This window comes from Epargyreus clarus, unplaced genomic scaffold, assembly GCF_041222505.1.
Source record: "Epargyreus clarus isolate Ecla_fem2 unplaced genomic scaffold, WU_Ecla_fem_2.2 ptg000033l, whole genome shotgun sequence".
In the NCBI taxonomy this organism is placed as follows: Eukaryota; Metazoa; Arthropoda; class Insecta; order Lepidoptera; family Hesperiidae; genus Epargyreus; species Epargyreus clarus.
In genome coordinates this window covers 5,538,179-5,551,565 of record NW_027332238.1, presented here as the reverse complement: position 1 = coordinate 5,551,565, position 13,387 = coordinate 5,538,179, and the positions used below count along the sequence as shown (strand labels likewise).

The 13,387-nt window shown below is 36.3% G+C and overlaps 1 protein-coding gene across 1 annotated transcript; it reads right to left on the bottom strand.

Moving 5' to 3' along the window:
• Positions 1 to 394: 394 nt before the first annotated feature.
• On the bottom strand, positions 395 to 4,873 carry LOC140755595 (uncharacterized). Its single transcript, XM_073090880.1, has 3 exons — positions 4,779 to 4,873; positions 3,458 to 3,542; positions 395 to 3,250 (listed from the first exon to the last, which is right to left on the bottom strand). The coding sequence occupies exons 2-3, from the start codon at positions 3,534 to 3,536 to the stop codon at positions 1,197 to 1,199; spliced, it is 2,133 nt and encodes a 710-aa protein (XP_072946981.1). The 5' UTR covers positions 3,537 to 3,542; positions 4,779 to 4,873; the 3' UTR covers positions 395 to 1,196.
• Between the last annotated feature and the right edge of the window lie 8,514 nt (positions 4,874 to 13,387).

The window sequence follows — 13,387 nt, the reverse complement described above, 5'->3', positions numbered from 1 at the left end:
AGTTGCTAGTCCGCTCTGAAGATGTTGCAAGCAGGTGTAGTCATACAAATTGCTATGGCGACGCGATTCATTTCTATATTCAGAGCGGACTAGCAGTTTTACGCTTATATACATACCATAACTTATTCGTCAGGGGTAGCAATGCTGTGGCTAGTCTCAATCCTATCTGGGATTGATTATATATGTCCATGGGCGGCAGTAGACACTTAATCCCAGATGGGTTGCATGATTCTTTACTACTATGAAAAGAAACCACATTTTAATAGTGTATTTTTGTATATTTTATGTAATATGTGCATAGAAAATGCTATACAGGTATAAACATAGGTTTTAATTAACTAAAAAATATTTATAATTTTAATTACATAATTATAATTACACTTACGGAAAATTAAAAATAATAAATTATAATTGTAAATATTTTTTAGTTAATTAATCAAATATATTATTAAGTTTTAATTCGTATTTATTCAAATAATACTTATGATATATTTATGGAATTATTTACTAAATAAAAAATACTAAAATACAGTCTTTTAGTACATATTAAATACAACTTAGATTATCCCGTTATTGGGAAATGGATCAGATCACATTTTTTTATGAAAGAATACATAAGTTCTAGTCAAATATAAAATAAAAGAGTATCAAATATATTAAATTGCCTACCGACATCTGAAACTGCTTTAAGTGTGAATTTATTATATACTATACTATAGGTAAAGGTCTAAAAACAAAAATGCGAATCAGTGCGGTGCGAAATCGCAACGCAGACTGCGCCCCAAATTGCTGCTATGCGATTATGTATTCAAGACATCTCCCTTACACGAGTAGAATCTCGGGAGAGCGCAATGCGAATTTATTTACAAGGTCGTGCTATGTGTACATTTGAAGTTTTGTAGAATCCTGTGGTTTGACTCCAGGGGCACCACTGCCACATCTATTTTTGCCTGATAACAGCAGTGATAAGCGCCGCTGTGCTCCAGTTTGAAATACTTATCCGAAGCTCCAAGTTAGTCCTTAGGGATAGCAACATATTATAGCCATTCTCAGGTAGGACTAACCTTATCTGGGGTTGATTACAGACATCTATGGGCGATATTGGCAATAGCTACTCATTTTCAGGTGGATAGCATACTCATATGATACTTCCATATTATACAATAATTATTACAGTATTTTTAAGTCCACTCTTACTATAGATTGCCCTCAACTATTTCAATATCAGATGAGTTTTCCGAATTATCATCAATACATTGAATTTCCATTTCATTTTCTGCACAAAACTTTTCAATCTTATCATCATTAGATGCCTTTTTCCGCTTAGTATTCATATTAATCTTGTATCTTTGTACACCATACTCTAGAACATTATAAGATGATCCACAGTCATCACATTTGAAAATAATAGCATGACTTGCATCCTTATTTTCTAAATATATATCATAAAGATCGTCTTCAGTGAATCGTTGTAAGCAATTCTTACAATCTACAACAAATGATCGCTTACTAAAACCAAACTCTGCTAGTTCCTTCGCATCAAAGTCTTCATGAAATTGTTTAATATGACGTATTAAGGTCTTTAGGCAACTAAAATTCTTTATACATATCACACATTTAGGTGTCGTCTTTTGGATTAAATCGTGGCATTTTTCCTTATGTTTCTCAAATAATTCGAAACCTTGTACAATTAGGGAGCAATTCTCGCATTTGAAAAGCTCATCCTGTTCAGTGTGTTCAATTTTCATGTGTATTTCTAAGGCATCGTTGCTTTCGAATGATTGGGAACATAGCTCACAGGGGAATGTTTTAGTGACATATGAATGTGCGTTTTCTAAATGCTCCTGAAATGCTTTAGCAGATTCGAAACGTTTTTTACAGAAATTGCATTTTGGAAAATTCTTTGAATTAACATGCTTCAATCTGATATGTTTTCGTAGGTTCCGTCGTTCTGTGAATATAGACTCGCAGTCCAAACACTTATATCTTAGCATACCAAGATGAACATACTCGATATGTTTTTTAACATTCTGTTTCACTTTGAACAATTTATCGCAATATTCACATTTCAAATCATTAGGTACTTCATCTAATTCTTCAAGACTTAAGTCACTTGTTCTAGGCACTGTAGGATGAAAGATTTTTATATGAAACTTAAGGCTTTCTACCTCTGTAAAAAGCTTCTCACAATGTTTACAACGATTGACGTTGTCGGGAGGAATACAGCCTTTCCTGTGACGATCCAGCGCGTCTTTACTCACAAATTTTGTGAAGCAGACATTACAAGTATCTAACGAAAGTTTGGTACAATGTTTCAATTGTATATGGTTTCGTAAATCATCCATCGAATCGAAAGTTTCTGAAAAACTTTCACATTTATTTACTTTATCATTTTTTTGTTCCAAATCTTTCTCATTAACATTTTTATCAACATTATTCGTTCGAAGCAAGAAATTCTTGCAATAAGTATAAAAAACGTCAAATGGGTGTTCATTTTTTATATGTTGACGAAGTAAAGGCTCTTCATCGAACGTTTTACCACAATCACATTGACAAGATTTTTTCTTATCTACAATATCTTGTGTTTCATTTTGATTCTCAACATGTACAGCTCTGAAATGCCGCTTCAAACTATGATTAGTTGTATATTCTTTAGGGCAATAGTGACACTTATATTTATTTTCGATCTCATATTTTTCACCATGATAGATCTCGACATGTCGTTTTAAATTCTTTTCTAGACAATAAACCCTTTCACATAGGTAACATCTATTAATATCCTTCACAGAAATATTATGTGTTGACTCTATATGACTTATAAGAGCTTGTTTCACGCGAAAGACCATATTGCATTCATCACAAATCGGATTTTCGAAGTATGGATTATGGAGTTTCAGTACATGACGTTTAAGATTTCTTTCTGTTGTAAAAGTTTTACTGCAAACATTGCAAGCTAAGCTCGGGACAACACCTATATCATGCATGGTTGCTAAATGGGGTATTATGTTTGCTTTTCGGGTGAAGATCTTGCCACAAACATCACATTCTGGATTAGGCTGCTTATACCGATTATGGCCCTTATTTAAATGCAGTTGTAAACCCGCAGGGCTCCCGAACTTCTGCTCACAGATCTCACAGTAGCATGATGTGTTCATATGAAAATTCTGTATGTGGTTCACGATATTATATTTTCTGGTAAAGGACCGACTGCAGTAATTGCAAATGAATTCCGTTGGACTTTGCGTTTTATCTGAAAAATAAGTTTATTTTTAGAAACCTTCTTTGCTTAATAGATCTTTTTTTGGGAAAGGTTGTATCTATTTCGCTTAAACAATTAGAAAATTAACTACCTCCAGCCAAAAATGATGAAGAAAAACATTGTGAGGCAACCTGCATACCTGACAGATTAGTAAACTAAAGTTGTGTGCGTGTATGTAAAATAGGAATTAAATTTTACCATTGCCAACTTCCAAGATAGCTTTACTGATTTCCTTATCATCCAATGTGTTCCCACGTTTTCTCTTGCTTCTAATCATTGTGCCCTGTAACAAATATAAGTAATATAGCACACCAACATATAAAATTAAACACTTAAGGTGGTTCTATCTGTGGTTCTACCACCTCAAACCACCATTTCAAGGCATTATAATAATAATAATAATTCTCTATTTCGGACAAGATCCATATATTGTTATTAATACTTCTATGTTAGTAATAAAATCAGCAGCAGTGATAGCCTAGTGGTTAAGAAACGCGGCCTCTCGATCGAGGGGTCCGAGGTTTAAATCCCACGCACCTCTGATTTTCAAATTTATGTGCGTATTAGAAATTAATTATCACTTGCTTAAACGGTGAAGGAAAACATCGTGATGAAACCTGCATAGCTGAGAAATATAAAAAACAAGTTTTCAAAGGTATGTGGAGTCTACCAATACGCACTTGTCCAGCGCGGTGGACTATGGCCTAATCCTTCTCGTTCTCAGAGGAGACCCGTGCCCAGCAGTGGGACAGTGATGGGTTGATGATGATGATGATAGTAATAAAATGAACTTAACTACTTAAAATTAAATGTGGAGCCTCTGAAACGCATGTGGCATGCATTCCAGTGCTTAATCATTGGGCAATTTACGTGATCTAATATTGTGTTCAGGGAGACTGTTGTTGCTTATAGCATGCTAGCTTAGCCCTCAGGAGTAGCAGTGCATCTGTGGCCAATATGAGGTAGGAATCTAATCCCCTTACGATCAGGTGGACTACATGCAAAGCTGAGGCATGATCTGACAACTCATAAATTAAATATTTACCTAAAAAAAATCTTATTATTTGATACTCTTATTTGATACAGCAAAATTTGTACACAATAGTTAAAAAATAATATAGGCATAACTTTTTATATTGATTATAATGTTCTACTAATCTACACTAATATTATAAAGAGGAAAACTTGATTTGTTTGTTTGTTTGGTTGTAATGAATAGGCTCAAAAACTACTGGACCGATTTTAAAAATTCTTTCACCATTCGAAAGCTACGTTATCCACGAGTAACATAGGCTATATTTTATATGAAATATATTTGATAAATAGATTTTGAGGCGGTACATAGTTTGTCGGGTCGGCTAGTAAAAAAAAAAAAATGTTTACATCATCTGCTATTAAATAAGTAAATTGAATTAAAGTAAGGTCTCGTTTTATTCAATATAAATAAATAAAACAAAATAATAGTTGCGTTGCGACCTTGTATGCTTAAAGATAATCGAAATATGTTCATATATAATACTTGTTTTACGCCGGTTTCGTCCGATTTACGAAATTAAACTCGAACCGCTTAAAGCACTAATTCAATATGTACATATATCACCTAATTTAAAGTGTGTTACATGCGCGACCTAGATGAAGACCGCCGACGCTGCAGCGCGTGTTAACTCCACGCGCGCCCTCAATTTAGATGTAGCTGACGCGACATCAGCATTTAATAATTTTCATTTGAATTATAATTAGAATTATTTGTCATTATATAGCTGGATCTCACATCGACCACTATAATCTTAAATTGTAATTTAATTAGTTTAATAAATTAGTTTAAAGTAACTTTGGTTTTTTTTGAGTCCTCCGGCTGTCGTTAACGTAATTGGCGCAGTCGGTAGGATACTTCGAAGCAGTGGTTAGGCTCTAGAAGACCAAGAAATCGGACAGAAGAGGACCAGCTGCGTACACTATCAAGTGTTTCGTCGAGGTATCCCGAACATCGTACGTTCAGCCGAGGCCGCACTCAGAAATCAGCGCCGAAAAAGACCAGAGAAGACACATGTAAGTGCTTTGAATTGCATTTTCTTTTCGTGTTGTCTATCCCTTCCCACCATTTTCCATCTAAGAAAACTCGGGGAAGAATCTGTCTCTTCAAGACAGATTCATAGAAATAGTGCTTTAGATTATAATAGAAATTTGGATACATTAGATTCGGATTCTAATAATTCAGATTCATTAAACTGTAGCGTAGATTTAAATTGTTCTAGCTTATATTTAGATAGTACGATAATTAATTTAAATATGGACCCAGATACGATTTTTAAGGCTTTACGCTCAGTCCCAGATTTTGACGGCAATCCTAATATTCTCACACGATTTATAAGATTTTGTGACCAATTAGTACTACAATATATTAAAAATGATCCAGGCTACGAGTTGACGAATTTATGTTTAATAAATGGCATCTTAAATAAAATTACGGGCGCCGCAGCTCGTACAATTAATTCCAACGGCATTCCCGATAGTTGGCTAGGTATTAGAGAGGCCTTAATTAATAACTTTGCCGACCAGAGGGATGAAACTGCCCTCTACAATGATCTATCTCTAGCGACTCAAGGTAACGACACCCCTCAAGAGTTTTATGACAGATGCCAGACCCTTTTTAGTACAATTATGACATACGTTTCTTTGCATGAGTCTGTGGCTACAACCATTGAGGCCAAGCGAAACCTTTATCGTAAATTAACCAAGCAGGCGTATGTCAGAGGTTTGAAAGAACCTCTCGGGTCACGTATACGGTGTATGAGACCCGAAACTATAGAGAAGGCTCTGGAATTTGTCCAAGAGGAACTTAACGTGATGTATCTTCAGAATCGCAATAGCTCTTCCTCGGACCGGCGTCCACCTATCACACCACAACCAACACCAAAAGTACCGTATTTTAACAATTATTCTGTGCCTAATTTAAATTCTCCCGGACCAAGCTGGCAGAGGCCTGCCCCCACGCCTGTTAATGCACCCCAGCATTGGCGTCCCCCTCCTCAATCTAACCAACCCCCGCAGCGTATGTTTATGCAGCCCACTCGTACGCAGCAAATGTTCAGAGCTCCCCCTCCAAACTATAATAATAGTGGATTTAGACTTCCTCCCAGGAACGCCCCTCAGGCTACAGGACCAAAACCTATGAGCGGAGTTAGTCATTTTACACCTAAGCCGTTACCCCCGCGAATCTCTGGTCACGATTGGCAAAGATTTGGCAATCCCCCTCCATCTAACTACTTTAAGACAAGAGAAATGAACTTTAATGAGAGTTATGACTACGATGACTATAATTATGATTATTATGACTATTATTATAACTATCAGACCGACTATACAGAACCTGACTATAATAATTATTATGACTACCACACTGTACCAGACTACCACTACGAAAATTACCCTCAGTACTGTGAGAGTCAGGGCTCACGTCCCATGCACTCTAAAGAACCGCCGCAACCCTCTAACAGAAAACCCGAGAAGGATTTTCCCAAGGACCACTGCGAAACCACACCAGAATAGAACTTAATTTGCAATCAAAAAAAGAATTACCATATATTCAGTTCCACAATCCACCTCTTAAATTCCTTGTAGATACCGGTGCAAACCAGTCCTTTATAAGCCCTGAAGCCGTAAATACTTTTTTCTCACACATACAAAGAAACTTTGATCCTTTTGAAGTCACTAATTCGCGTGTGACAAGTACGCATGAACATTCAATTACTATACCTAGTTTTCCGGAATTCAATAGCCAGAAAAATATTAAATTATTCATATATAAATTTCATAACTATTTCGACGGATTAATTGGCTTAGATTTGTTAGAAAATTGTAAAATAGATTTAAAACATAACCTTTTGTTAACTGAATTTGCAAGTATACCGTTATTACGTTATCAGTGTAGAAAACCTAAGTCAGAAGAAATTATTCCGGCCAACTCCTCTCGCCTAGTGACCATCCCTATTCATCACCCTAATGGCGACGTATACATCCCTGAACAGTTTTTATGCAATTGTGTTATACACGAATGCATTACGACAGTGACAGACGATACTGGTATAGTGGAGATCCGAAACCCGACAAACAATGACGTATTACTTACCTTTGACCGACCAATGACTATTGAACTCTGTAACGCAGAGTGTACCCTTAAGGAACAAGACCCAAGTCGCGTTAATGACGTACTAGCCCGACTTCGAACTGACCACCTAAACCCCGAAGAACAAGCTAACTTAAAGACCTTGTGTGCACAGTATGCCGACGTATTTTATATAGAAGGAGAACCCCTGACATTTACCAACAAAATCAAACACAATATTAGGACCCATGACGAAATCCCAGTATATACCAAAAGTTATCGCTACCCTTTCGTACACCGACAAGAAGTTAGAGACCAGATAGAAAAAATGTTACAACAAGGCATAATACGACCTTCGGACTCTGCTTGGAGCTCGCCTATTTGGGTAGTACCCAAGAAAGCGGACGCTTCCGGCAAACAAAAGTGGAGACTGGTAGTCGACTTTCGAAAACTTAACGACAAGACTATTGACGATAAATACCCCATCCCTAATATTTCAGACGTCTTAGACAAACTTGGTAGGTGTCAATATTTTACAACTTTGGACTTAGCCTCAGGTTTTTATCAGGTCGAAATGAACCCCGACGACATCCCTAAGACCGCGTTCAATGTCGAACATGGGCACTTTGAGTTCTTACGCATGCCCATGGGACTTAAAAATTCTCCATCGACGTTCCAACGAGTCATGGACAATGTACTCAGAGGACTTCAAAATGAAATATGTTTGGTTTATTTAGATGACATCATAGTTTTCAGTACTTCTCTACAAGAACACATGTTGAATCTCGAGAAGGTTTTCAGTAGACTTCGAGAATCTAATTTTAAGATTCAGATGGATAAATCTGAATTTCTAAAATTAGAAACAGCCTATCTTGGACATGTAATTACTAGAGAAGGCATCAAACCGAACCCTGATAAAATTAAGTCCATTCAAAATTACCCAATACCTAAGACAAGTAAAGAAATAAAACAATTTTTAGGACTTTTAGGCTATTATAGGAAATTTATACCGGACTTTGCACGACTGACAAAACCAATGACTAAATGCTTAAAAAAATCAAATAAAATAACTTTAGACTCAGAATACATTAACTGTTTTGAGAGATGTAAGACTTTACTGACTAACGACCCCATTCTCCAATATCCCGACTTTACAAAGGACTTTATCTTAACGACAGACGCTTCTAACGTAGCGATAGGAGCCGTACTTTCACAAGGTACTATAGGTTCAGACAAACCCATCTGCTATGCTTCTAGAACCTTAAACGATAGTGAAATGAACTACAGCACTATCGAGAAAGAACTTTTAGCCATAGTATGGGCGACTAAGTATTTCAGACCCTATTTGTTTGGACGAAAATTTAAAATTTTGACTGACCACAAACCCCTCCAATGGATAATGAACCTGAAAGAACCGAACTCTAGACTGACACGATGGCGACTTAAACTGAGCGAATACGACTACACTATCATTTACAAAAAAGGAAAATGTAACACCAACGCAGACGCCCTATCCCGAGTTCAGATTAATAACGAGGAAATAGAATCCCTCCTTAGAGAATGTGGAATCGATCTATCCACGAGACCTGAACCCCCTGGATCTTCAACAGCCACCATACACACATCCAATGAAGACCCTATTTTAGAGATCCCCATCACAGACGAACCCTTAAATAAATTCCACAGACAAATTTGCTTGACAATCGTAGGTGACATTAAACGACGGACAACAGTTACAAAACCTTTTGACACGCACACACGAACCCACATCCAAATCTCCGAGTCGACTTTAGAACAAGACGTTGTCAATGCAATTAAAGAATACGTTAACCCCAAAATAAAGACCGCCCTTAAAATCACACCACCACTAGGGATGTATTCTGTTATTCCAATCCTTCAGAGGAACTTTAGAAACTCGTCTATGAACTTAGTTTTAGCTAAAACTGAGCTAGAAGACGTAAAGGAATATCTAAGACAACAGGAGATAATAAAACACTATCACGAGGGAAAGACTAACCATCGAGGCATTAATGAATGCTATTTGTCCCTCTCCCGTCGTTATTACTGGCCTAAAATGAAGGAAGAAATAACCAAATACATAAACGAATGTACAATATGCGGACAGACTAAATATGACAGAAACCCTATCAAACCACAATTTAATATCGTACCACCCGCAACTAGACCCTTTGAGATAGTACATATGGATTTATTCACTGCACAGAATGAGAAATATTTGACCTTCGTAGATTCCTTTTCAAAATACGGACAAGCCTATCATTTACGTGACGGTACAGCCCTCAGTATCTTACAAGGATTATTGACCTACTGTACACATCACGGACTACCCCTGACTATAGTGACCGACAATGGAACCGAATTCACAAATCAACTTTTCGCCGAATTTATAAGACTTCACAAAATTAACCACCACCGAACATTGCCTAATTCACCTAATGATAATGGAATCATAGAACGATTTCATTCGACGTTATTAGAGCATTTACGTATATTACGACTTAGACAAAAGGACGAACCGACAATTAATCAGATGCCTTATGCGATATTAGCATATAATAGTTCAGTACACAGCTTTACTAAATGCAGACCCCACGACATAATAAGAGGACATTTTGACCCTAGAGACCCACTGGACATTGACATTACCGAGCACTTAATGCAACAGTATATCTTAACTCATCGTGAACAAATGAAGACTGTATACGACTTGATAAACGAGTCTACCACAGCTGACCGTAACCAATTAATGAATAACCGAAATAAGAACCGCGAACCCGAAATAGAATACTCACCTGACCAACAAGTATTTATTAAAAACCCATTAGCTAATAGACAGAAACTAGCACCACGATATACACAGGATACCGTCCTTGCCGACCTCCCTATTCACATATATACCTCAAAAAAGAAAGGACCCATCGCTAAATCCCGCCTTAAACGTGCGCCTAAGAAACCCAAATAAAATTGTTACAGGTTTCGACTGGTACTGTTAGCTCACCTGACGATGGCGCTCGAGATAAGACTGGAACCACTTGACAATGGACCTGGACTACTACCCTTTAACCTTGGACAAACTAAAATTATTACCCATTACCATTCTTTTGTACAGTATATACAGCTCTCAGACTTGGAAAACCAACTTAACTCTATTGACAACCAATTGAACTATTTTAAGACTGAATTAGACAACAACACCCTACCCATATATGAACTTCAAATTGACTATTTGACCTCCAAACTTATAAAGATAAGATCCCAACTAAAAAGCTTAGAACCTAACCGCACAAAAAGAGGTATTTTCGATGGATTAGGATCATTAATTAAGAGTGTAACTGGTAACTTGGATCATTCGGATGCCGAAAAATATAACAGCGCAATAGAAATATTAGAGAATAACGAGCAAAGATTGTTATCTGAGTTCAATAATCATGTTAGCCTTAATAAAGCCTGGATGGTTCAACATTCACAATTGATTGACATCTTAGTGGAGAACCAACAGAAGTTAAATGAAACATTTAAATTACTTTTAGATAAAAATTACATTTACGAAGTTAAGTATGCCAAATTTGCACAACTCTTAGCTATTATCAGTGAAAACGCTGAGGATTTATATTTAGAAATAATTAAACTAGAAAATATTTTAGCATTTATTCGTGCATCGAGCACTCATTATAGTATGATAAGTATAGATAACTTAGAACATATGTTAACTAAACTTAGGAAAATTTATAGTAGTAATGAGATATTAGATGCTGATTTAAGAGAGTATTATAACGTCATTAAACCTGGTAGTTATTTCGTTGATAAACGATTAGTATTAATATTTAAATTTCCGATTATATCCCCGGACACTTACGAATTATTTCGCCTTTCCATCGTTCCTAACAAGTTCTTACAAACCTTTTTACCTCCGTATCCTTTCATGGCAACCGATGGAAAAGCATTCATGTACATGGAGGCTGAATGCCCGAAGTTCGGTCACCACCTTCTCTGTGAAGAAAATATTAACCATCTCTTAAGAGAGCACACTGATTGTATCCAGAGCATCATTACGCACCAGCTGATAGATAAATCCTGCAGTCCTACAAAAATTACAGTCACCAAGGAGGCCATGGAGCAGTTGGACGGACAACACTACACTCTTTTCTTCCCACAACCTACGAAAGTGGATTTAAAGTGTGGCCGTGAAGAATACTTATCTCTTTCTGGAAGTTATCTCGCCACTATTCCATATGAATGTTCCCTGCGTACAGAATCTATCACAATCATTAACATCAACGATGAAGTAAAAGGACAGCCACTGAAAATTACGGAGATCCCCAATCATCACATTTCCGTAGACGATAGTAATATGAACCAAATAACTCTTAACTCCGTCAACCTGAAAAGTCTACATAAATTAGAAGACAGGATATTTCTTCAGAAGCCACTCACCTTGGACAGCACAAATTCTTCACTATACCATACGACGCTACCCTTCTACACTATTATATTTGGGGTACTCGCAGTCACCGCAGTTATAATAATTCGCCGCTATGTGAACCGCACTACCGCTACCTCTGAAAAGAAACCAGAACCCAAAAAGGACGAGGCTCACACCTATGCTACTCCTGAAGGATCCAGAACCCAGGAGGCCGTACCAGCAACATTTTCGGTCAAGGTACTCAAATAGTTGCTGCTCTGGGGGTGGAGGTGTTACATGCGCGACCTAGATGAAGACCGCCGACGCTGCAGCGCGTGTTAACTCCACGCGCGCCCTCAATTTAGATGTAGCTGACGCGACATCAGCATTTAATAATTTTCATTTGAATTATAATTAGAATTATTTGTCATTATATAGCTGGATCTCACATCGACCACTATAATCTTAAATTGTAATTTAATTAGTTTAATAAATTAGTTTAAAGTAACTTTGGTTTTTTTTGAGTCCTCCGGCTGTCGTTAACGTAATTAGTGTTTCAAACTTATGTAGTTTATACAAAACAACAAAACATTTTTTACAAACATACATTTTAGGAATAATTTGATTTGACAATATGTAAAAATTGACATTGACACTCTAGCTTTTTAAAGAAATGCTCGGTTTTCAGACTTTACATTCTCTTATTTTAGCCTAACATTGTTTTTAAAAATTCAATTTCTTGTAAATCAAACAATTTATAAAACGTGTTTAAAATGGCCATTGTTGAGGTTTAGATATTTCATTTTCTCTAATATAATCGTCGTTTTCGTTTATCTACGTATATAACATCATGAAAATAAATAAATGCCCCCGCAACTCTTATCCATCGATAGCCATCGATTAGTGATTTGAGTACATGTCAAAGAGTATAGTAGCCTATTATACGCCTACTATTATTTTTTAGTTTATTTTTCATAACTGCATTTTACACATTGAAACCTTAAATAAAAGAATCCAAAGCAAGAGTCCACAGCAGGGGGGGTACACTTCCATACATTGTGACGTTTTCATTTCGAAGTACGCCATCTATATTTTATCGCGTTACATTTCTATGTTATGTTTAATAAATGTCACGACAGATGTCGCTTAATAGAAAATGTGTTACAAATGTATAATTTAAGTCTAAAAATAAATAAATTGTACCAAATAATACTTAAAAAATGTATTTACAGCTATTGCAATAAACATGTTATTTAGATATGTCCTTAATTTTTATTAAAAATTATACGATTACAAGTTAAATGGTCAATTTTGCGTATGGGCAAGTATAATTTTTTTATACAGTAATGTAATTTTTACGGTTTTGACATATTCCAATCACAAATATGGTGGATGCAAATGCGTGTGCGCGCGTATTTGTTGTTTGCTATAATTTGTGACTTTAATGCATGTTTCACTGCCTGAATATCTCCAGTAAGTGCGTTAAGTTGAGCTACATGTTCCAGGTAGTGTTTCCTGTATTTTACGAAAGGACGTTTTGTGCGAAAATTTCAGTCTAGTGCTTTACGATAGGACGTTGTTTTGTGCGAAAAGACGCTGT

Coding starts and splice junctions, on each gene's coding strand:
- LOC140755595 (XM_073090880.1), bottom strand. CDS start 3,536: ATGATTAGAAGCAAGAGAAAACGTGGGAACACATTGGATGATAAGGAA. Junction 3,251..3,457: donor TATCTTGGAAGTTGGCAATG/GTAAAATTTAAT, acceptor CTTATTTTTCAG/ATAAAACGCAAAGTCCAACG.